A 26,032-nucleotide genomic window follows, 5' to 3' on the forward strand; every position below is an offset into this window, starting at 1 on the left:
ATTTTCATCAACATTTATGATGAGTATTTCTGTAAATTGATGTGGCTCTCTGCAAAATCACCGCATGTTTTGGAACTACTGAACATAACACGCCGATGTAAAATGAGATTTGTGGATATAAATATGCACTTTATCGAACAAAACATACATGTATTGTGTAACATGAAGTCCTATGAGTGTCATCTGATGAAGATCATCAAAAGTTAGTGATTCATTGGATCTTTATTTCTGCTTTTTGTGACTTTGGCTGGAAAAATGGCAGTTTTTCTGTGACTTGGTGGTGAGCTAACAATCGTTTGTGGTGCTTTCGCTGTAAAGCCTTTTTGAAATCAGACACTTTGGCTGAATTAACGAGAATTTTATCTTTAAAATGGTGTAAAATACTTGTATGCTTGAGGAATTTTAATTATGAGATTTTTGTTGTTTTGAATTTGGCGCCCTACACTTTCACTGGCTGTTGGCAAGGTGGGACGCTACCGTCCCGAAGAGGTTACAGAGAGGTTAACATAGAGAGAGTATGGTAACATCAAAAGGTTGGGAACAGAACATATTTTGGTAATCCAACCAGTTGAAAGTATCCGTTGGTACTTAAAGAATATGATGTCAGATCAGTTGTGGTCTGAGACATTATTGCTGATGACAAACTGTGTCTTGGAAAATATACACATTCTAGATTCACATAGAATTGTTGTGCAATTTAAATGTTATGAAACTATTTGTGAAAAGATGAAATTTTATTTGTTTTTAAAATGAGAGAATCTTTTCATAAGTAAAATATGCTCAATCAGTGGCCACGCCCATGTGAATAAGCATTGGTTGGAAATTATGAACCAACCCCTTTTCTACATTTCTATAAGAGCTCCAGTGACCCAATTCACGGCTGACTAAGCCAACCTCAGCGTAAGCTCTGGTTGCAAATGGTTGAACGACCATTTGAATGCATAAGATTCTGTATTTATGATAGCATAGCTTCATAAGGTCCGATAGAGACCCAATCCTTTTGTTCCTCAGTCTTCCCGGGCTTTCATTCAAACCCAACCCCTTTTCTTTGTGTAACCAGCCACATCATATCGGTTTTATCCACTATAGGGAAGTTTTCTTTTAGGACATAATTAGTCATCAATGTATGATCCATCCTGTGTAGATGGAATTCTGTGTGATTTTTAGTAAATAAATAATTAAACCAAATGTTGTATTACTGATTCAACTTGTTAGACTGGGTTCGTGAAGATAACAAATAATGTTCAGATGTGACTGAATAAGGTTACGATTAATAATTGACGGCTATTGCTATAAAAGATTACCACATCTTTAAGAGTTTACTCGGAAGACAACAGCTCTATAAACATTCTTCTGTGGTGCCCCGACTTCCTAGTTAATTACATTTCTATGATTAGTTTAATCAGGTAATATTAATGACAGAAAATTGATTTGATACAATAGCATGTCAAATATCACTTAATCCATAGTAAAGACACAACACTACCTTTGTGCAGTACTGCGTTAGCAGGCTTGTTCCCTGACATGGACTCCTTGCTGAGGTGTTGGTGGGACTCAGCCAGACACTCCACCTCACTGAAGCGGGTGTTGAGGGCCATGGAGGGGTGGGCCGGGTCCTCAGACATGTTCAGGTAGGCTGCCCTGCGAAGCTGCTCCTCAATCACCAACGCCTGCTCCAACAACTAGAGACCGAGAGAGAGGGGGGGGGGGGGGGGTACAGAGATGAGAGGGATGAGGAGGAGAGAGGCAAAGAGAGAGAAGGAAGGGATATGACAGGAGGAGAGAGGGAAGAGGTAAACAGAGTGATTAACAGAAAGAAAGAAACAGTGGGAGAGAGGGAAGAGGTAAACAGAGTGATTAACAGAAAGAAAGAGACAGTGGGAGAGAGGGAAGAGGTAAACAGAGTGATTAACAGAAAGAAAGAGACAGTGGGAGAGAGGGAAGAGGTAAACAGAGTGATTAACAGAAAGAAAGAGACAGTGGGAGAGAGGGATGGCTCAACAGAACACAGAGAGAGTGTGTTCCAATAGACAGAAGCAGCCAGAAACATCCCGCCAGCTCAGCTCAGCGCACCTTAAACCTTCTGGCCAAGAACTTGTTCTTGATCTCCAGGAAGTTTCCTCGGCTCATCTCCCCCTTGAAGGGCTCGTTGAGGATAGCATACTTCACGTCGCTCTGCACGTCCTGCCAGCGAGCGTAACCGTGTCTGAGAGGCGCCACGGTCAAAGGTCATGACATCATAATGATTCACAGTCCTCCCACCAAACCACTGACATCCTGCTGACTAGTGCAGTGGTCTCCAACCCTGGTCCTATCGGTTTTAGTTCCAGCCCTGCACTAACATACCTGATCCAACTAATAACCTACTCCTCCACACTTTGATTAGCAGAGTGACGTTGGTACAGGGTGAAGTTGGTACAGAGTGATGTTGGTACAGAGAGACCTTGGTACAGAGAGACCTTGGTACAGAGAGACCTTGGTACAGAGAGACCTTGGTACAGAGAGACCTTGGTACAGAGAGACCTTGGTACAGAGAGACCTTGGTACAGAGAGACCTTGGTACAGAGAGACCTTGGTACAGAGAGACCTTGGTACAGAGAGACCTTGGTACAGAGAGACCTTGGTACAGAGAGACCTTGGTACAGAGAGACCTTGGTACAGAGAGACCTTGGTACAGAGAGACCTTGGTACAGAGAGACCTTGGTACAGAGAGACCTTGGTACAGAGAGACCTTGGTACAGAGAGACCTTGGTACAGAGAGACCTTGGTACAGAGAGACCTTGGTGTGTGTACCTCTCCCGCTACAGAGAGACCTTGGTACAGAGTTACGTTGGTACAGAGTGACGTTGGTACAGAGTGACATTGGTACAGAGTGAAAGGATACTGTATGATGCCGGCCAGCAGCCAGTAGTCATGGCGACGATGCCAGATCTCAAATGTTTTCTTGGTGACGGTCGCCGCCCTCTCCTCGTTCTGCCACAGAGAGTGGAGCTCTGGAGAGAGAGAGAGATGTTAAGAGAGACTGAAAATGAACAAAGGACAGTTTGCATCCCCCTGCCCCCCAATGGTTACTAGTTAAGGTTAGGGAGTTGGGGAGGGTTATCTGATCCTAGATCTGTGTGTGTACCTGTGAATCCTCCGTCTGCGATGTTGAACATGAACCTCTGCTTGGTAGCCTTCTTCTTCTCCTCACTCACATTCACCACTGCTGCTGCCACTCCTTCTTTACTGTTCTCTCCATTCTGCAGCTTGCCAGACTCCTCGGTCTTCAAACCATCTTTCTCCTCTTTTTGCTCTGAAGGGAGGAAGAATACTGGGTTAGCACCATACGTTTGTTTGTGTGTGTGTGTGCATAAATGTGTGTATGGAACAGAAGAACCTACCTTTCTTGTCCTCTGCAAGAGGACTAGTGTCCATCTTCTCTTCTTTGCTCTCCTCTACTATAACAGAGAGAACACAGGTCAGGGGTCACAACCACAGGAGACATGACCTTAATACAATATCTGTGTCACCCTGACTTTCCCGACTGACCTTTAGGCTTGGCCTCCTGTGACACTGCTGTGGCCTCTGACCCTTCACCTTTGACCTCAGTGGGGGAATCGTTCTCCTTGTCTGCAGTCTCCTTTTGGGTTTCCTTGGTTTCCTTCTCTTCAGTCTCTTTATCCTCCTTCTCTTCTGTGTCTTTGTTCTTTTCTTTGTCGTTCTCTGTGGTGGAGGACTCTCCCTCTGCCTCTTTCCTTTCAGAGCGTTTTTCCATCTCGTCTGGGATTTCAATAATCTGTGAGGAGGAAAAAGGGGTCGGGATTAGGGTAGTGATGGGATGACATCACAATCTGAGCGGAGGGTGCAGTATAATGTAATAAATAATGTTCACCTCTGGGTCTTCTGTCTTGCTGTGCACCCTGCTGTCCTTTTCTGCCTCTCCCTCCTTCTTTACCTCCGTCTCCTTGCCAGTGTCTTCAGACTTAGTGAGGTCCTCTGTTAGCGACAAAGAGAGCGTGAGAATGATTGAGTATATTTTCATCTTACGGTGTTTGTGTGTACCTGGGGCGGGGATGTTGGGCTGTGTGTGTGTGTGCGTGTGTGTGTGTGTACCTGGGGCGGGGGTGTTGGGCTGTGTGTGTGTGTGTGTGTGTGTACCTGGGGCGGGGGTGTTGGGCTGTGTGTGTGTGTGTGCACCTGGGGCGGGGGTGTTGGGCTGTATGTGTGTGTACCTGGGGCGGGGGTGTTGGGCTGTGTGTGTGTGTGTGTGTGTGTGTGTGTGTGTGTGTGTGTGTGTGTGTGTGTACCTGGGGCGGGGGTGTTGGGCTGTGTGTGTGTGTGTGTACCTGGGGCGGGGGTGTTGGGCTGTGTGTGTGTGTGTACCTGTGGTGGGGGTGTTGGGCTGTGTGTGTGTGTGTACCTGGGGCGGGGGTGTTGGGCTGTGTGTGTGTGTGTGTACCTGGGGCGGGGGTGTTGGGCTGTGTGTGTGTGTGTACCTGTGGTGGGGGTGTTGGGCTGTGTGTGTGTGTGTACCTGGGGCGGGGGTGTTGGGCTGTGTGTGTGTGTGTACCTGTGGCGGGAGTGTTGGGCTGTGTGTGTGTGTGTGTGTGTACCTGGGGCGGGGGTGTTGGGCTGTGTGTCAGCAGGGGTTCCAGTAGAAGGTGTTTTGACATCCTCTCCAGCAGCGATGGCTGCCAGCCTCCTGTTCTCCTCCAGCTCCATCATCCAGGGCATGGACCACTGGCCGTTCACATGCTCAAACTCCTGCACCTGGACATCAATATAATCAATACATACACCAATTAGATGAAAACAAAACAACAAATGATTAACTGATAACACCAATGACTGATCAGAAAAAATACCAAATGTTGTAAACAAATGATATTGCTTACTTTCTTCCTGATCAATGACATCACACCGATGCGAGTAAGGACGTGTTGTCGTGACAACCCCTCCCGTGGAACCCCGTCAGCGAAGGTCTCCGCTCCGTCAGCCCCCGGCTCACAGAGATGACGCATGAAGAGGGAGACATACGCCCTGAGAGGGAGAGAGAATACTTTTATAAGGACCCCTGGGAACACACATACACATAAAGACTGCACACACACGCACAAATAGATAGACCACAGACATTAACACACAGACTCACTTGAACTCTTTCTCAGACTTCCCCCTGAGGTCTCTGACCAGCCACTGGGTGGTGAAGGCATCCTGAGGAGGCATCCCATAGCGCATCACTGCATTCAGGAATGCCTTCCTCTGGCGCGCATTGAAGCCCAACACCTAAGAGAGAGAGGGGGGAGGGGTTTAGAGCAACATACACACTGAAAGAGACAAAAGACAAGTGGTAAAGAGAGAGGAAAATGTGCAGGCAGAAGTAGACATGGTGAAAGAAAAGACTGCTTGTAGAGGGAGATATGAAGAGAACAATGTCGATTTTTATTTTGAGTGACAGACGATGAGAGAGACTGATAGTCGCAGTCTGACCTCAATGTTGCCTCCCACTCTGGCCAACAGGGGTGGCAGCGGTTTGTCCCTTTCATTCCTCAGCCCCTTGCGGCTTGGCCTGCGGGAGTTGGCTTGTTGGAGGGAGAAACACAGGTCATGTCATGTTAGTCTCACACACACACACACTACACTCACACACAGAAAATACACACACAATTCATCCGGCAAAAGAGTTGGGGTAAACTCCCTACATCACTATATGAGATTTTGATTGAATGACCCCTCAAAACAGCATGGAATTGTGTGCTATTCTACCCCTCTACCGGATGTTGTTTTAGCAAGCCTTTGCAATTTTTACAACCAATTGCAGATAAAAGTTGCAGACAGACCTATTTGAAATAGTGTACCATAGAATATGACATGATAAGAGACTCAAAAATACATTAATTGATTCATTGTTGCTGCATCATCAGTGAACTTGCTGAAAAAAACTCAGCGCAAGGAGGAAAATGTGTGTATCATTAGTTCACACCTCAGAAAACAGTCTCAAGGAGGAAACTGTGTGTATCATTAGTTCACACCTCAGAAAACAGTCTCAAGGAGGAAACTGTGTGTATCATTAGTTCACACCTCAGAAAACAGTCTCAAGGAGGAAACTGTGTGTATCATTAGTTCACACCTCAGAAAACAGTCTCAAGGAGGAAACTGTGTACATTTCAAAAGTCTCTATTCCTTCAGCTCTTCTGTGAGTGTAATGTTTACTGTCTATTTTTTATTGTTTATTTCACTTTTGTTTATTATCTATTTCACTTTCTTAGGAAATGTAAATATATGTTTCCCATACCAATAAAGCCCTTTGAATTGAATTAGTAGCTATCATATTCACAGACGATGCTGCTACTCCTCGATATATCTGATCTTGAAAGAGCACTCACTGACTGTCGCAATCGAAACGGGCGGATGATCGAAAGGAACACCTCAATATTGAAAAACGTAACCGCGAGTAGCTACTGTATCTGTCGCGCTGTAATAAAATCCACTCTGAATGTTCTGTGATGCAACGTCAACTGAGGCAAGTGAACATCTTCCGATTCATCTTCTGTCAATGTGTTTACCGTTTAGCATTGAAAATATTTACGATTATAACAGGATTTAGAGTCGCTCACTCACAGGGTGACCTCTGCAGTCATTACTATTTCATTTACCACGGCGGCGCAATCGGTAACTCATCTGCCGTTCAATCAATAGATCAATGGTTCGAACCCAGACCACAACGTCACATTTCTGACTAACATCGTATTAATTATTGTTTTGCCACCAAAACGCTTCTTTATATAGAATATATATTTTATTTCTTACATAATACATACACACAAATGTCCTGGATTTTTGTGTGAATTTAATCAATGAAAATGTTTTTCCAACAATGTAAAGTAAAAGATATTCTACACCAGCATTTTAACCTGCAACCCTTCCATTTCAAAACACTTGTAGTTTAACCAAATGTCATGTTGACCACAATCATATATTAACTTAACAATGATTGGATATCCATAAACTCAAAGAATAGACGTCATCATAGGTGCTTTCAACAGTTTCTTCTAATTCTATGTATGAGCACCACACTATAAACTTCAAAATAAGAATTTGAACAGATCCTCAAAAAGAACATGGATGATTCACTGTACAGAATTGATATATTCTGACCATGTTGCTGCCCTGTCTTACAAGTCGATGCAGGAGTTAGTCTGTTTCTGTATAATCTGTAGGGGCCATTTGAAAGACGTTAGCATGGGACACAGCTTCGTAACACTCCTGGTAGAACTGACCTGAACCACAGATCTATAATCAGATGATTCTATCCCCAATCCTAAATGAACCATTATGGGGATGAACAAATATCTAACCCTGTATCAGTAGTTGGGGCTTATACCGCCCTTTCTAACTGCCGTTGGCCATTAAGTATTGGGTTTGTGCTTACTTACACTTGATGTGTGGAATAGTTTCATACTATTATCGTTTAATTGGCATCTGTTACAACTAGCTGAAAGAATCAGTTGCTCTCTCGCGCGCTCATTCTCACACACAAATGCACACACTTTCACTTTCTGTCCTTTGCAGGAAAACACACAAGCAAACACTAATTCGAACTGGCACATACAGAGATTCATTTATTTGCACTCATACAGTGCATTCGGAAAGTATTCAGACCCCTTCACTTTTTCAATATTTTGTTACATTTCAGCCTGGTTCTAAAACAGATTAGTTTTTCCCCCCTCATCAATGTACACACAATATGCCATAATGACAAAGCAAAAACAGGTTTGGAGAAATCTTTGCCAATGTATTCAAAATAAAAAATTGAAATATCACATTTACTTAAGTATTCAACCCTTTACTCAGTACTTTGTTGAAGCCCCTTTGGCAGTGATTACAGCCTTGAGTGTTCTTGGGTATGACGCTACAAGCTTGGTACACCTGTATTTGGGGAATTTCTCTCATTCTTCTCTTTTAAATTTTTTATTTGATTTATTTCACCTTTATTTAACCAGGTAGGCTAGTTGAGAACAAGTTCTCATTTGCAACTGCGACCTGGCCAAGATCAAGCAAAGCAGTGTGACACAGACAACAACACAGAGTTACACATGGAGTAAACAATAAACAAGCCAATAACACAATAAACAAGTCATAAACAAGTCACGCTCCCCATCCAACCTGACAGAGCTTGAGAGAATCTGCAGAGAAGAATGGGGAGTTTCTCCCCTCATACAGGTGTGCCAAACTTGTAGCGTCATACCCAAGAACACTCAAGGCTGTAATCACTGCCAAAGGGGCTTCAACAAAGTACTGAGCAAAGGTTTGAATATTTATGTTAAAAAAACATTTTTTTTTTTTTATCAATGTGCAAAAATGTCTGAAAACCTGTTTTGCTTTGTCATTATGGGGTATTGTGTGTAGATTGATGAGGGAATTTTTTTGATTTTATTATAAGGCTGTAATCACTGCCAAAGGGGCTTCAACAAAGTACTGAGCAAAGGTTTGAATATTTATGTTAAAAAAACATTTTTTTTTTTTAATCAATGTGCAAAAATGTCTGAAAACCTGTTTTGCTTTGTCATTATGGGGTATTGTGTGTAGATTGATGAGGGAATTTTTTTGATTTTATTATAAGGCTGTAACGTAACAAAATGTGGAAAAGGTGAATGGGTCTGAATACTTTCCGAATGCACTGTAACCAATATGAATTCATGACAAAAATGTTTGTTACCTTCTGATCGCTCATCAAAGTCCTCATCTCCCTCCTCTGAGGCCACAGAGTAATCTGAGTTGTTGTCAGACTGATCCTCCTGCCAATCTGCATATAGAATGGAGAGAGGGGGGAGGGGAAGAGACAGGATTAGCCAATCAGAGAGTTTTAGGAAACAGACCGCTCTGTTTTCAGGGGAGAAGGAAGAGAGAGTGAAGAACACATACAATCACATAGACAGAAATTCACTTCAACCAACTACACAAGAAAACTAAACTAGTCAATACCAAAGTCATTAACAAGGTTGGGGTAACTTTCTTGTCAATGAGCATTTATCAAACATGAATTGAATTTCAATTCCCTTCCTGAATTGGAATTGACCCTAATCTTGTTAGAGACAGATAGGAGAGAGTACTGAGCCAGTAGGAAGGAAACATCATGCCCCCCATGCTTAATCCTAGAATACTACTAGAAACACCTCAAAAACACAGAGGATAGAGATGGGACATGGACAAATATTTAGTACAAACACAAACACACACTCACATGCTCCAACATAACATGAAAGGTACACACTCCTATCCCACACACCCTACCTACCACACACATAAACACACATCCACATCCACACACACAGAGTAGATAAAAAAGGTTGCATTGTGCAGCGCTGTTCTGTACCCCGTCTACTACCTCGTTCCTCCTGAGAGCCGTCGTTGTAGTTGACAGGCTTGCGGGTCCTCTTGCCCTTTCCCAGGTTACGGGCCAGGTCCTCCTGCTGCTGCTCATAGTGGTGTCTCAGCAGTTTCTCCCAGTAGTCTGGGTCTACTGACTCCTCCTGTTTAATCACCTCACGCTGCACCTCCTCCTCCTGGACACACACACACACACAGGTTAAAAATGATGGAAGAACTCGTATACTAACTCACCCACACAGGTTAGCAATGATGGAAGAACTCGTATACTAACATACACACACAGGTTAGCAATGATGGAAGAACTCATATACTAACACACACACACAGGTTAGCAATGATGGAAGAACTCGTATACTAACATACCCATACAGGTTAGCAATGATGGAAGAACTCGTATACTAACTAACACACACACACACACACAGGTTAGCAATGACCTAAGAACTCGTATACTAACTAACACACAGGTTAGCAATGACGGAAGAACTTGTATACTAACTAACACACACAGGTTAGCAATGATGGAAGAACTCATATACTAACTAACACACACAGGTTAGCAATGATGGAAGAACTCGTATACTAACTAACACACACAGGTTAGCAATGACGGAAGAACTTGTATACTAACTAACACAAACAGGTTAGCAATGATGGAAGAACTCATATACTAACTAACACACACAGGTTTGCAATGATGGAAGAACTCGTATACTAACTAACACACACAGGTTAGCAATGATGGAAGAACTCGTATACTAACTAACAACACACACACACAGGTTAGCAATGATGGAAGAAGTCATAAACGAACTAACACACAGGTTCAAAATGATGGAAGAACCCGTATACTACCTAACACACACACACACACAGGTTAGCAATGATGGAAGAACACATATACTACCTAACACACACAGGTTAGCAATGATAGAAGAACTCGTATACTACCTAATACACGCACATAGGTTAGCAATCATGGAAGAACTCATATACTAACTAACACACACAGGTTAGCAATGATGGAAGAACTTGTATACTAACTAACACACACAGGTTAGCAATGATAGAAGAACTCGTATACTACCTAACACACACAGGTTAGCAATGATAGAAGAACTCGTATACTACCTAACACACACAGGTTAGCAATGATAGAAGAACTCGTATACTACCTAACACACACAGGTTAGCAATGATAGAAGAACTCGTATACTACCTAACACACACACACACACACACGTGAGCAATGATAGGTAGTATACGAGTTCTTCTATCATTGCTAACCTGTGTGTGTGTGTGTGTGTGTGTGTGTTAGGTAGTATACGAGTTCCTCTATCATTGCTAACCTGTGTGTGTTAGGTAGTATACGAGTTCTTCTAACACACACACACACGTGAGCAATGATGGAATAACACGTATACAAATAAACACACACATACACAGGTTAGCAATGTTGGAAGAACTTGCATACAAACACATACAAGTGTAATAACACAGACTCAGAATTATGAATCATCTCTCCTGTTCATCACCTTCCACAGTCTCTCTCTCACACACACACCTCCTCCTCCTCGTCCTTGACGACGTATTGGGCCACTTTGAAGGAGCTGAGGTACTCGTTCATGCTCTGGATCTCTGTGTCCTCAGTGGACTCTGACTCCTGGTTCCTGTCCAGCAGTCTGTCTATGGCCTTGTCATCATAATGGATGACCTGGCTGTCATCCTCCTTGTTGTCCCCTGAGACGGAAAGGGACGAGGAAAGAGAGTGGCATACAATGAAAGAGTGTGTAAGAAAGACTGGAGAGGCCACACACCTAGTTTCCAGGTTGTTAGTTTGAAGGAAAACCAGCGGGCATTATGGCCCCCGACAACGGGAATGACTACCTGTTTGGAGTGGACTGACCTGGTTATGGTTAGTAGTTAGTGACTCACCCTCTCCCAGCTCGTCCTTGAACAGCTCCTCTGTTCCAAACTTGAGGATGTCATCCAGCTCCTGTTTAGACATGGAACCTGTCTTACTGCCCAGCCCAGGACGCACCACCAGGTGGGTCAACATCATCTTCTTCTTAGCCACCTGGAGGAGAGGATGAGAGGAGAATTAGTGTCTGTCTTTTACCTACCACTCTGTATGAGTCTGGTAGGCCTTGTTATACTGGGTTTACCTGAGTGATCCGCTCTTCCACAGACGCCTTGGTAACGAAGCGATAGATCATAACCTTCTTATTCTGACCAATCCTGTGAGCTCTGCTGAATGCCTGAGAGAAAGAGAGGGGAAGAGATTGAAAGAGGAGAGATGAGCAGGTGGCATGCGTCAAGTGTGTGTGTGTGTGTGTGTACCTGGATGTCGTTGTGGGGGTTCCAGTCGGAGTCGTAGATGACGACGGTGTCGGCGGTTGCCAGATTGATGCCCAAACCTCCCGCTCTGGTAGAGAGCAGGAAGGCAAACTGAGGGGCGCCAGGAGCTGAGGAGAGAGAGAGAGAGAAGGGAGACAAAGAGAGAGGGAGGTGACAAAAGACAAATAGAAACATCCAATTCATATTTTTTCCCAGTTAAAGTTACTGTTCCAATTGTGCTGTCGTTAGTGTATCCATGAACCCATGTGTGTGTGTCTCACCGTTGAAGCGGTCGATGGCCTCCTGTCTCATGCCCCCCGTTACACCTCCATCAATCCTCTCGTACTTATAACCCTCGTTCTCCAGGAAGTCCTCCAGCAGGTCCAACATCTTAGTCATCTACCAGGAGACAGAGACAGTTAGTGTGTGTGTGTGTGTGTGTGTGTGTGTGTGTGTGTGTGTGTGTGTGTGTGTGTGTGTGTGTGTGTGTGTGTGTGTGTGTGTGTGTGTGTGTGTATGTGTGTGTGTGTACCTGAGAGAAGACGAGCACTCTATGTCCTCCCTCCTTGAGTTTAACCATCATCTTTTGCAGCAGAGTCAGTTTCCCAGAAGCCCTTGTGAGGGCACTGCCCTCGTACATTCCGTTTGGAATCTTTGGCGCCTCCTGCAGGAAATCAATCAAACATCAGTCAATTAATTAATTAAAGCTCATCATCAAGCAGACTGCATCCAGATCAAAGCATCTTAACACATTCTGTTTAGTCCATATTAGGTTTAGTTCTGGAAATATAACCAACAAAATCATATACATTCAAGACAACATTTACTCGTATACAAACACACAGACACAGATCGATGCCCTCCTTCAAGCACCGAATCAATGTTATGGCCCATGTCTCAGAGAATGGGTTGAGATCGTACCATTGCGGCTCCGGGAAAGAGGTAGGGGTGGTTGCAACACTTCTTGAGGTCCATGACCACGTTGAGCAGGGACACTTGGTTTCCTCCTCCGCGGGTGTTCAGGGCGTCAAAGTTACGCGTCAAGATGAACTTGTAGTACTTCCTGCATCACACAATTAAATTAATACCAGAAAACAAGAAATAGAAGCCAACATGAGACTTCTGCAACACTACACTACTGATATTCAATCCTCTATTTATTTATTTTCTATACTTCTTCTCCACTCATTAGCATGTGCTAGCACTGATTGTACTGTATTGTTGAGGGAGATAGCAAGTAAGCATTTCGCTGCACCTTTTAAACCTGCTGTAAACTGTGTATGTGGCGAATTTGATTTGATTGCGAGCACCATCCTCCCCACCCTCCCCTCGTCCTCCTCATCACTTACTTCTGCATGGGGCTGAGCTCCACTCGTAGGATGAGCTCTGTCTTGGTGGGCATGTGTTTGAAGACGTCGGCCTTCAGTCTCCTCAGCATGTGTGGTCCCAGCATGTCATGCAACTTCTTGATCTGGTCTTCTTTGGCGATGTCAGCAAACTCTTCCAGGAACCCCTCTAGGTTACTGCAGAGCAGAGAGGGAGAGAAGAGGGGGGGGGGACTTTTGTTATTGTTTTGGTTACTTGATTTGTTCAAAAGGAAACATCAGGACTACAAAACACTAAGCAATAGCAGCACTCACTCTCACACACACACACACCCACACCCACAGTAGTGTAGGCATACTGACTTGAATCTCACTGGGGTGAGGAAGTTGAGCAGGTGGAAGAGTTCCTCCAGGTTGTTCTGTAGAGGTGTACCAGTCAGCAGCAGCTTGTGCTGGAGAGGGTAGTTATTCAGAATCCTAAAGAACTACACAGAGAGAGAGAGATAGAGACAGTGTTTTATACTTCCGCTGTCCTCTTCACAAAACAGGGTGATCTCTCATCTTTGACAGGTTATAACCATAACTATACTAATAAACGCTGTATTCAGTATGCAATGATATGTCATACTATAATGGTTATGGTACTGGTTATGACTATAATGGTTATGGTACTGGTTATGACTATAATGGTTATGGTACTGCTTATAAAAAGTAATGGTTATTATACTGGTTATGACTATATGGTTATGGTACTGGTTATGACTATAATGGTTATGGTACTGCTTATAAAAATAATGGTTAGGATACTGGTTATGACTATAATGGTTATGGTACTAGTTATAAAAAATAATGGTTATGACTATAATGGTCTGGTTATGACTATAATGGTTATGGTACTGGTTATGACTATAATGGTTATGATACTGGTTATGACTATAATGGTTATGATACTGGTTATGACTATAATGGTTATGGTACTGGTTATGACTATAATGGTTATGGTACTGGTTATGACTATAATGGTTATGGCTATAATGGTTATGATACTGGTTATGGCTATAATGGTTATGATACTGGTTATGGCTATAATGGTTATGGTACTGGTTATGACTAAGGGTTATGGTACTGGTTATGACTATAATGGTTATGATACTGGTTATGACTATAATGGTTATGGTACTGGTTATGACTATAATGGTTATGGTACTGGTTATGACTATAATGGTTATGGTACTGCTTATAAAAATATTGGTTATGGTTATGACTATATGGTTATGGTACTGCTTATAAAAATAATGGTTATGATACTGGTTATGACTATAATGGTTATGACTATAATGGTTATGGTACTGCTTATAAAAATAATGGTTAGGATACTGGTTATGACTATAATGGTTATGGTACTAGTTATGACTATAATGGTTATGGTACTGGTTATGACTATAATGGTTATGATACTGGTTATGACTATAATGGTTATGGTACTGGTTATGACTATAATGGTTATGGTACTGGTTATGACTATAATGGTTATGGTACTGGTTATGACTATAATGGTTATGATACTGGTTATGGCTATAATGGTTATGGTACTGGTTATGACTATAAGGGTTATGGTACTGGTTATGACTATAATGATTATGACTATAATGGTTATGATACTGGTTATGGCTATAATGGTTATGGTACTGGCTATGACTATAATGGTTATGGCACTGGTTATGACTATAATGGTTATGGTACTGCTTATAAAAAATAATGGTTATGATACTGGTTATGACTATATGGTTATGGTACTGGTTATGACTATAATGGTTATGGTACTGCTTATAAAAATAATGGTTAGGATACTGGTTATGACTATAATGGTTATGGTACTAGTTATAAAAAATAATGGTTATGACTATAATGGTCTGGTTATGACTATAATGGTTATGGTACTGGTTATGACTATAATGGTTATGATACTGGTTATGACTATAATGGTTATGATACTGGTTATGACTATAATGGTTATGGTACTGGTTATGACTATAATGGTTATGGCTATAATGGTTATGATACTGGTTATGGCTATAATGGTTATGATACTGGTTATGGCTATAATGGTTATGGTACTGGTTATGACTATAAGGGTTATGGTACTGGTTATGACTATAATGGTTATGATACTGGTTATGACTATAATGGTTATGGTACTGGTTATGACTATAATGGTTATGGTACTGGTTATGACTATAATGGTTATGGTACTGCTTATAAAAATATTGGTTATGATACTGGTTATGACTATAATGGTTATGACTATATGGTTATGGTACTGCTTATAAAAATAATGGTTATGATACTGGTTATGACTATAATGGTTATGACTATAATGGTTATGGTACTGCTTATAAAAATAATGGTTAGGATACTGGTTATGACTATAATGGTTATGGTACTAGTTATGACTATAATGGTTATGGTACTGGTTATGACTATAATGGTTATGATACTGGTTATGACTATAATGGTTATGGTACTGGTTATGACTATAATGGTTATGGTACTGGTTATGACTATAATGGTTATGGTACTGGTTATGACTATAATGGTTATGATACTGGTTATGGCTATAATGGTTATGGTACTGGTTATGACTATAAGGGTTATGGTACTGGTTATGACTATAATGATTATGACTATAATGGTTATGATACTGGTTATGGCTATAATGGTTATGGTACTGGTTATGACTATAATGGTTATGGTACTGGTTATGACTATAATGGTTATGATACTGGTTATGGCTATAATGGTTATGGTACTGGTTATGACTATAAGGGTTATGGTACTGGTTATGACTATAATGATTATGACTATAATGGTTATGATACTGGTTATGGCTATAATGGTTATGGTACTGGTTATGACTATAATGGTTATGGTACTGGTTATGACTATAATGGTTATGGTACTGGTTATAAAAAGAATGGTTATGATACTGGTTATGACTAATGGTTATGGTACTGGTTATGACTATAATGGTTATGGTACTGGTTATGACTAATGGTTATGGTACTCGTTTTGACTATAATGGTTATGGTACTGGTTATGACTATAATGGTTATGGTACTGGTTATGACTATAATGGTTATGGTACTAGTTTTGACTATAATGGTTATGGTACTGGTTATGACTATAATGGTTATGGTACTGGTTATGACTATAATGTTTATGGCTATAATGGTTATGATACTGGTTATGACTATAATGGTTATGATACTGGTTATGACTATAATGGTTATGACTATAATGGTTATGGTACTGCTTATAAAAATAATGGTTAGGATACTGGTTATGACTATAATGGTTATGGTACTAGTTATGACTATAATGGTTATGGTACTGGTTATGACTATAATGGTTATGATACTGGTTATGACTATAATGGTTATGGTACTGGTTATGACTATAATGGTTATGGTACTGGTTATGACTATAATGGTTATGGTACTGGTTATGACTATAATGGTTATGGCTATAATGGTTATGATACTGGTTATGGCTATAATGGTTATGGTACTGGTTATGACTATAAGGGTTATGGTACTGGTTATGACTATAATGATTATGACTATAATGGTTATGATACTGGTTATGGCTATAATGGTTATGGTACTGGTTATGACTATAATGGTTATGGTACTGGTTATGACTATAATGGTTATGGTACTGGTTATAAAAATAATGGTTATGATACTGGTTATGACTATAATGGTTATGGTACTGGTTATGACTATACTGGTTATGACTATAATGGTTATGACTATAATGGTTATGGTACTGGTTATAAAAAGAATGGTTATGATACTGGTTATGACTATAATGGTTATGGTACTGGTTATGACTATAATGGTTATGGTACTGGTTATGACTATAATGGTTATGGTACTCGTTTTGACTATAATGGTTATGGTACTGGTTATGAATATAATGGTTATGGTACTGGTTATGACTATAATGGTTATGGTACTGGTTATAAAAATAATGGTTATGATACTGGTTATGACTATAATGGTTATGGTACTGGTTATGACTATACTGGTTATGACTATAATGGTTATGACTATAATGGTTATGGTACTGGTTATAAAAAGAATGGTTATGATACTGGTTATGACTATAATGGTTATGGTACTGGTTATGACTATAATGGTTATGGTACTGGTTATGACTATAATGGTTATGGTACTCGTTTTGACTATAATGGTTATGGTACTGGTTATGAATATAATGGTTATGGTACTGGTTATGACTATAATGGTTATGGTACTAGTTTTGACTATAATGGTTATGGTACTGGTTATGACTATAATGGTTATGGTACTGGTTATGACTATAATGTTTATGGCTATAATGGTTATGATACTGGTTATGACTATAATGGTTATGATACTGGTTATGACTATAATGGTTATGGTACTGGTTATACAAATAATGGTTATGATACTGAATATGACTATAATGATTATGGTAATGGTTATACAAATAATGGTTATGGTACTGGTTATGACTACAATGGTTATGATACTGGTTATGACTATAATGGTTATGATACTGGTTATGACTATAATGGTTATGGTACTGGTTATGACTATAATGGTTATGGTACTAGTTTTGACTATAATGGTTATGGTACTGGTTATGAATATAATGGTTATGGTACTGGTTATGACTATAATGGTTATGGTACTAGTTTTGACTATAATGGTTATGGTACTGGTTATGACTATAATGGTTATGGTACTGTTTATGACTAATGGTTATGTATATAATGGTCATGGTACTGGTTATGACTAATGGTTATGGTACTGGTTATGACAACAATTGTTATGGTACTGGTTATGACTATAATGGTTATGGTACTGGTTATGACAATAATGGTTATGGTACTGGTTATGACTATAATGGTTATGGTACTAGTTTTGACTACAATGGTTATGGTACTGGTTATGACTATAATGGTTATGGTACTGGTTAAGACTATAATGGTTATGGTACTGATTATGACTATAATGGTTATGGTACTGTTTATGACTAATGGTTATGTATATAATGGTCATGGTACTGGTTATGACTAATGGTTATGGTACTGGTTATGACAACAATGGTTATGGTACTGGTTATGACTACAATGGTTATGGTACTGGTTATGACTATAATGGTTATGGTACTGTTTATGTCTCTAATGGTTATGGTACTGGTTATGACTCTAATGGTTATGGTACTGGTTATGACTATAATGGTTATGGTACTGGTTATGACTAATGTTTATGGTACTGGTTATGACTATAATGGTTATGGTACTGGTTATGACTAATGGTTATGGTACTGGTTATGACTCTAATGGTTATGTCTCTAATGGTTATGGTACTGGTTATGACTATAATGGTTATGGTACTGGTTATGACTATAATGGTTATGGTACTGGTTATGACTCTAATGGTTATGGTACTGGTTATGACTCTAATGGTTATGGTACTGGTTACAGTGCATTCGAAAAGTAAACAGAGCCCGTGACTTTTTCCACATTTTGTTACATTACAGCCTTATTCTAAAATGTATTAAATTATTTTTTTTATCCCACTAATCTACACACAATACCCGATAATGACAAAGTGAAAACAGGTTTTTAGAAAGGTTTACACATTAAAAATAAAAACAAAAATACCTTATTTACATATGTATTCAGACCCTTGCTATGAGTCTCGAAATTGAGCTCAGGTGCATCCTGTTTCCATTGATCATTCTTGAGATGTTTCTACAACTTGATTGGAGTCCACCTGTGGTAAATTCAATTGATTGGACATGATTTGGAAAGGCACACACCTGCCTATATAAAGTCCCACAGTTGACAGTGCATGTCAGAACAAAAACGAAGCCGTGAGGTCGAAGGAATTGTCCGTAGAGCTCCAAGACAGGATTGCGTCACGGTACAGATCTGGGGAAGGGTACCAAAAAACGTCTGCATCATTGAAGGTCCCCAAGAACACAGTGGCCTCCATCATTCTTAAATGTAAGAAGTTTGGAACCACTAAGACTCTTCCTAGAGCTGGCTGCCAGGCTAAACTGAGCAGTCAGGGGAGAAGGGCCTTGATCAGGGAGGTGACCAAGAACCAGGTGGTCACTCTGACAGAGCTCCAGAGTTCCTCTGTGGAGATGGCAGAACCTTTCAGAAGGACAATAATATCTGCAGCACTCCACCAATCAGGCCTTCACGGTAGTGGCCAGACGGAAGCCACTCCTCAGTAAAAAGCACATGACAGCCCACTTGAAGTTTGCCAAAAAGCCACCTAAAGACTCTCAGACCATGAGAAACAAGATGCTCTGGTTTGATGAAACCATTATTGAACTCTTTGGACTGAATGCCAAGCGTCACGTCTGGAGGAAACCTGGCACAATCCCGTTTATCAGCGGCAGGGACTGGGACACTATTCAGGATGGAGGGAAAGATGAACGGAGCAAAGTGCAGAGAGATCCTTGATGAAAACCTGCTTCAGAGCACTCAGAGTGGGGCAAAGGTTCACCTTACAACAGGACAACAACCCTAAGCACATAGTCAAGACAACACTTTGGGAGAAGCTGGTTATGTCTACAATGGTTATGGTACTGGTTATGACTATAATGGTTATGGTACTGGTTATGACTATAATGGTTATGGTACTGGTTATGACTATAATGGTTATGGTACTGGTTATGACAATAATGGTTATGGTACTGGTTATGACTATAATGGTTATGGTACTGGTTATGACTATAATGGTTATGGTACTGGTTATGACTATAATGTTTATGGTACTGGTTATGACTATAATGTTTATGGCTATAATGGTTATGACTATAATGTTTATGGTACTGGTTATGACTATAATGGTTATGGTACTGGTTATGACTATAATGGTTATGGTACTGGTTATGACTATAATGGTTATGGTACTGGTTATGACAATAATGGTTATGGTACTGGTTATGACTATAATGGTTATGGTACTGGTTATGACTATAATGGTTATGGTACTGGTTATGACTATAATGTTTATGGTACTGGTTATGACTATAATGTTTATGGCTATAATGGTTATGACTATAATGTTTATGGTACTGGTTATGACTATAATGGTTATGGTACTGGTAATGACTATAATGGCTGACTATAATGGTTATGACTATAATGGCTATGACTATAATGGTTATGGTACTGGTTATGACTATAATGGTTATGGTACTGGTTATGACTATAATGGTTATGGTACTGGTTATGACTATAATGGTTATGGTACTGGTTATGACTATAATGGTTATGGTACTGGTTAAGACTATAATGGTTATGGTACTAGTTATGACTATAATGGTTATGGTACTGGTTATGACTATAATGGTTATGGTACTGGTTATGACTATAATGGTTATGGTACTGGTTATGACTATAATGGTTATGGTACTGGTTATGACTAATGGTTATGGCAGAAATGGTCATGGTACTGGTTAAGACTATAATGGTTATTGTACTGGTTATGACTATAATGGTTATTGTACTGGTGTGTGTCTGACCTTTGACTGGTTGTTCTTCAGCCTGTGTGCCTCATCCACCACCAGACAGGCCCAGTCTATGGAGCCCAGCACAGCCTGGTCTATAGTGATCAGCTCATAGGATGTCAGCAGGACATGGAACTTCACCGATGAGTCTTTCTGCAGGGGGACAGAGCGAGAGGGAGGGGGCAGAGGATTAGGAGGTAACAATAAAGATACAATGAGAAAAAAATCAACAACAACAACAAACATGACATGACATGATCAGTCTCCCCATCCTCCCATCCCATTCGTCTCTCACCTTCATCTTAGAGGCCTTCTTGCCCCCTCGGATGGCATTGCCCTCGAAGGAGAACTCGTTTTCTCTGATGACGGCTCTGCTGTCCTTGTCTCCTACGTAGGTCACCACGTACATGTCCGGGGCCCACAACTCAAACTCTCTCTCCCAGTTAATGATGGTGGACAGGGGGGCGCTCACCAGGAACGGGCCCTTTGAATGACCCTGGAGAGGTGGAAGATCAGGGGTTAATAGGTGAGTGAGTAAAACACTTCAGGTGAATCAGAAAAGAGAAGTGCCTAAGTCTGATTTAGATGCTCTGCCCTTATCCCCTAACATTGGACTGATCATTCACGTCGCTAGGTATTTAGCAGTAGGGTAATAACTCAACCTAGCATTCTGATAAGACTGGGTGGACTTTGCTTGTATTTGTCCCAGCCTGCCTTTAGGACAGAGTCCATCTTTTTGGACTAGTTCCCTTTGATGGGCGGTTTTATTTTTTGTCCAGGGTTTGGCAGTACCCCTACTGAAATTATTGACAAGGGAAGGCAGACTGGACGAGAGACACAAACGTACATACACACACACACTCTGAAACACATCGCTGTGGAATCAGATGACCACATCCTTTTGCCTATCCAGCACACACAGACCCCAATACAGACCCTACCAACACACCTCTTTGTAGAGTGAGTAGAGGAAGACAGCGGTCTGGACAGTCTTGCCTAGACCCATCTCATCAGCCAGTATAGTGTCAGTGGCCTGAGCCCAGGAGAAACGTAGCCAGTTGAGACCCTCCAGCTGGTAGGGGTGCAGCGTTCCTCCTGTAGTGTCCAGATAGTCTGGCTGATGGTCAAACTTGATGGTGGGCTGGAGGGGAAGTGGAAGATAAACATCTTCAATTACATCACAGAATCATGAATCAATGTGAACTGGAGATTTGGACGATTCACATGAAAAGGAACAAGGAAGTGCCCGTACTTACATCCACCACAGGGTTAGCAGGGGGTTTCTCAGTCTTCTTCACTTTAGCTATCTTCTTCAGCTTCTTACCAGGCCTGCCCTCATCTCCCAACATCAACTCTCTGAGAGAGAGAGATGGAAGAGGGGGAAGGTAGAGAAATATGAAAGACATGAAGAGGATTAGATTATTGCTTCAGGTTACTCTAGGTTGCTATAGGCAGAGTTGTCAGAGTTGTGTGTGCATGCAATGGTGAGTATGTGCATGTTTGTGTGTGTGTGTGTGCACCTGTGGTTCCAGTAGGTCTGCTTGTATTGGTCATACTCTGGGATGTCCATCTCCTCACTCTCCCAGGAGGCCTGGTCGTAGGCCAGATCCCTCCACTTGATTAGGTAGTGCACGTTGTTCCTCTTATCCACACTGGAGAGAGGAGGGGAAGGAGAATGATGATATTATGGTTTACATCTGTATTGATACAAATAGGATACAGAGGTGTTAAACAAACTATTGCCATTTTTACAACAAATAAACAGCCTTTTCCTTTACAGAACTGACTTTGACACGCCTGTGTGTGTGTGTGTGTGTGTGTGTTAGCGTGTGTATCCCAGGTGTGTGTGTGTTAGCGTGTGTATCCCAGGTGTGTGTTAGCGTGTGTATCCCAGGTGTGTGTTAGCGTGTGTATCCCAGGTGTGTGTGTGTTAGCGTGTGTATCCCAGGTGTGTGTGTGTTAGCGTGTGTATCCCAGGTGTGTGTGTGTTAGCGTGTGTATCCCAGGTGTGTGTGTGTTAGCGTGTGTATCCCAGGTGTGTGTGTATCCCAGGTGTGTGTGTGTTAGCGTGTGTATCCCAGGTGTGTGTGTGTGTGTGTTAGCGTGTGTATCCCAGGTGTGTGTGTGTGTTAGCGTGTGTATCCCAGGTGTGTGTGTGTGTTAGCGTGTGTATCCCAGGTGTGTGTGTGTGTTAGCGTGTGTATCCCAGGTGCGTGTGTGTGTTAGCGTGTGTATCCCAGGTGTGTGTGTGTGTTAGCGTGTGTATCCCAGGTGTGTGTGTTAGTTAGCGTGTGTATCCCAGGTGTGCGTGTTAGCGTGTGTATCCCAGGTGTGCGTGTTAGCGTGTGTATCCCAGGTGTGCGTGTGTTAGCGTGTGTATCCCAGGTGTGCATGTTAGTGTGTGTATCCCAGGTGTGTGCGTGTGTGTGTTAGTGTGTGTATCCCAGGTGCCTGTGTGTGCGCTACCTGTGGTTGAGGATGCGGTGGATCATGAGCCACTCCATCTTGACTCCGTAACGGTAGAACTCCTCCTCCATGTGAACATACAGGGGGTCCTTGTTCTTCCTCTTAGTACTCTTGTCATCGTCCCCCTCCCCTCCGAAGTCCACCAGCGGGGGCTCGTCCATGTCTGTCTTCCTCTGGTAGTTACGGAACATCACCTGGCAGTTCAGCTCCAACTGGAGGGAGGGAGGTAGGGAGGGAGGGAAAAGAGTGAAGAGGGTAAAAGAGGAGTCTACTCTCTATTTAGTACATAAGGATGAAGACAAAGAGCCTAGGGCTGTTGCGGTGACCGTATTACCGCCACACCAGCAGTCATGACGGCAGTAAAATTCCACGAGACCGTTGAGTTACAGTAATCTCCTTTTATGCACTCCGGACATGCTTTGGTAGTACCCAATTTACTAACTACCATCAGCTCCTAATGGCCTGGTACTCAGGGCTCTATTGTCCCTCCATCAGGTCCTAATGGCCTGGTACTCAGGGCCTTATTGTCCCTCCATCAGGTTCTAATGGCCTGGTACTCAGGGCTCTATTGTCCCTCCATCAGGTCCTAATGGCCTGATACTCAGGGATTTATTGGCCCTCCATGAGGTCCTAATGGTCTGGTACTCAGGGCTCTATTGTCCCTCCATCAGGTCCTAATGGTCTGGTACTCAGGGCTCTACTGTCCCTCTAACCACTCTGACATCAATGCAAATGCTATAGAAAATCACATCAAACAAATCATCAAAACTCACCTCACTGTGATGATCAATGTGAAGAAACAAGTTTTAACAGCAGGTTGAAATAGTATAAAACATGGTTGTTGTGGATGTTGTTTCAAAGCCTAACATAACAAAATGGACAGTGCTTTCTCAGATGATGAGTAATTCAAAACAACCAAACGCATATTTGAGTTTATGCATAGGCTTATTACCCCAAGCTGGGAAAAAAATGAATTAAAATGATGATTGTGTCTTTACAATACATTTACTACCGCATATTAAACATAAAACAAAACTGATTTAAGATGTCTTTGGTACATAATCAATCTAGCCTAATAAATTTGAGTAATTGCCTTTGAGTGTGGACTGCATTATTATTCTTTTTAAATGTTTTATTTAACCTTTATTTAACTAGGCAAGTCAGTTAAGAACAAATTCATATTTACAATGACCGCCTACCGGGGAACAGTGGGTTAACTGCCTTGTTCAGGGGCAGAATGACAGATTTTTACCTTGTCAGCTCGGGGATTCGATCCAGCAAACCTTTCGGTTACTGACCCAACACTCTAACCAGTAGGCTACCTGCCGCGTTGAGTGAAATAAGTGTTCTTATATTTCTTTCTCAGCTGCTCATATTAAGCACATGTTTCGCTATAAAACCGAAGCAGCCTGATTTCTAAGACATTCTATGTTTTGTATCACTCACAACTAAAGTTGCCAAATAACTATTAAATCTAGCACATATGACCCGTTTCAAGTGATCACTTTTACGCTCAACATAGCCACTTCATATGCTCCGCAATGGGACAAATATCCTTTCTATTTTATTCAGCTATTATCAATCATATTCTTCTTACTATAAAATCAAGTAAAATAAAATAATGGCACGGGACTTAAGCATATTGTCACACATACTCCTGCTCCCTACAGCGTTCAACGTCACCGGTCTACTAACCATCGGAACTGGCTATTATATTACGCACACCTGTTCCCCATCATTACACACACACATTGATTACGCCCCCTTTATTTCGCCCTCAGTTGTCATCAGTCATTAGGTGGTATTGTTCTCTCTCATGTTCAGAATGCTTCTCATGTTTGTTCTTTTGTATTTTTTCATGAAGATGGCGCTGACAGAGATGGTCGCCTTGCTTCGAGTCCTAGGAAACTATGCAATATTTAGTTTTTTTCTGTATTATTTCTTACATTGTTAGCCCAGAAAATCTAAAGTGTTACTGCATACAGCCAGGAAGAACTATTGGATTTAAGAGCGACGTCAACTTACCAACATTACGACCAGGAATTAGACTTTCCCGAAGCGGATCCTTTGTTCACCACCCGGGACAGTGGATCTAATCCCAGCAGCCGACCCAAAACAATGTCGCCGCAGAAGAGGCAATAGGACCGGCCTCCTGGTCAGGCTCTGTAGGCGTGCACACCGCCCACCGCTTCCGAGTATACTACTCACCAATGTCCAGTCTCTGGACAACAAGGTAGACGAAATTGCCTTCCAGAGAGACATCAAAGACTGTAACATCCTCTGTTTCACAGAAACATGGCTCTCTTGGGATACGTTGTCGGAGTCGGTTCAGCCACCGGGCATCTTCATGCATCGCACTGACAGAGATAAACACCTCTCTGGGAAGAAGAAGGGCGGGGTGTACAGTCGTGGCCAAAAGTTTTGAGAATGACACAAATATAAATTTTCACAAAGTCTGCTGCCTGAGTTTGTATGATGGCAATTTGCATATACTCCAGAATGTTATGAAGAGTGATCAGATGAATTGCAAAGTCCCTCTTTGCCATGCAAATGAACTGAATCCCCCAAAAACATTTCCACTGCATTTCCGCCCTGCCACAAAAGGACCAGCTGACATCATGTCAGTGATTCTCTCGTTAACACAGGTGTGAGTGTTGACAAGGCTGTCGTGCTGATTGAGTTCGAATAACAGACTGGAAGCTTCAAAAGGAGGGTAGTGCTTGGAATCATTGTTCTTCCTCTTTCAACCATGGTTACCTGCAAGGAAACACGTGCCGTCATCATAGCTTTGTACAAAAAGGGCTATTGCTGCCAGTAACATGCTGACCAGACCGGTCACGTCGCGTTGGCCGCCAAAATAAAATGGAGAAATTCATGTTATTCAATTTTTGCACCCACACTACGCGCGCCAACGTGCGTCTGCAATGCCAAGGGCTAAAATAGAAGTA

The 26,032-nt window shown here is 41.7% G+C and overlaps 1 protein-coding gene across 3 annotated transcripts in view; it reads right to left on the minus strand.

Annotated features, from left to right (window-relative positions):
• The window catches only part of LOC109900596 (chromodomain-helicase-DNA-binding protein 4-like), a 45,814-nt gene that overhangs the window by 4,047 nt on the left and 15,735 nt on the right, over positions 1 to 26,032 (minus strand). The window contains exons 13-40 of one of the 3 annotated variants that reach the window (XM_031786199.1): positions 23,085 to 23,296; positions 22,139 to 22,270; positions 21,875 to 21,974; positions 21,568 to 21,759; positions 20,914 to 21,114; positions 20,634 to 20,771; positions 13,401 to 13,522; positions 13,062 to 13,235; positions 12,634 to 12,775; positions 12,245 to 12,376; positions 11,994 to 12,111; positions 11,716 to 11,840; positions 11,541 to 11,633; positions 11,311 to 11,452; positions 10,940 to 11,115; positions 9,371 to 9,548; positions 8,702 to 8,788; positions 5,473 to 5,564; positions 5,135 to 5,268; positions 4,878 to 5,022; positions 4,596 to 4,752; positions 3,875 to 3,978; positions 3,532 to 3,778; positions 3,384 to 3,440; positions 3,128 to 3,295; positions 2,885 to 2,993; positions 2,074 to 2,206; positions 1,487 to 1,682 (exon numbers count right to left, since the gene is read on the minus strand). In XM_031786199.1, coding sequence (XP_031642059.1) covers positions 1,487 to 1,682; positions 2,074 to 2,206; positions 2,885 to 2,993; positions 3,128 to 3,295; positions 3,384 to 3,440; positions 3,532 to 3,778; positions 3,875 to 3,978; positions 4,596 to 4,752; positions 4,878 to 5,022; positions 5,135 to 5,268; positions 5,473 to 5,564; positions 8,702 to 8,788; positions 9,371 to 9,548; positions 10,940 to 11,115; positions 11,311 to 11,452; positions 11,541 to 11,633; positions 11,716 to 11,840; positions 11,994 to 12,111; positions 12,245 to 12,376; positions 12,634 to 12,775; positions 13,062 to 13,235; positions 13,401 to 13,522; positions 20,634 to 20,771; positions 20,914 to 21,114; positions 21,568 to 21,759; positions 21,875 to 21,974; positions 22,139 to 22,270; positions 23,085 to 23,296 — 4,006 coding nt within the window. Of the gene's footprint in view, positions 1 to 1,486; positions 1,683 to 2,073; positions 2,207 to 2,884; positions 2,994 to 3,127; positions 3,296 to 3,383; positions 3,441 to 3,531; positions 3,779 to 3,874; positions 3,979 to 4,595; positions 4,753 to 4,877; positions 5,023 to 5,134; positions 5,269 to 5,472; positions 5,565 to 8,701; positions 8,789 to 9,358; positions 9,549 to 10,939; positions 11,116 to 11,310; positions 11,453 to 11,540; positions 11,634 to 11,715; positions 11,841 to 11,993; positions 12,112 to 12,244; positions 12,377 to 12,633; positions 12,776 to 13,061; positions 13,236 to 13,400; positions 13,523 to 20,633; positions 20,772 to 20,913; positions 21,115 to 21,567; positions 21,760 to 21,874; positions 21,975 to 22,138; positions 22,271 to 23,084; positions 23,297 to 26,032 lie in introns of all 3 variants that reach the window. The other 2 variants (XM_031786198.1, XM_031786196.1) reach the window with 2 other exon arrangements.

The sequence above is a fragment of the Oncorhynchus kisutch genome, linkage group LG2, assembly GCF_002021735.2.
Source record: "Oncorhynchus kisutch isolate 150728-3 linkage group LG2, Okis_V2, whole genome shotgun sequence".
NCBI lineage: Eukaryota > Metazoa > Chordata > Actinopteri > Salmoniformes > Salmonidae > Oncorhynchus > Oncorhynchus kisutch.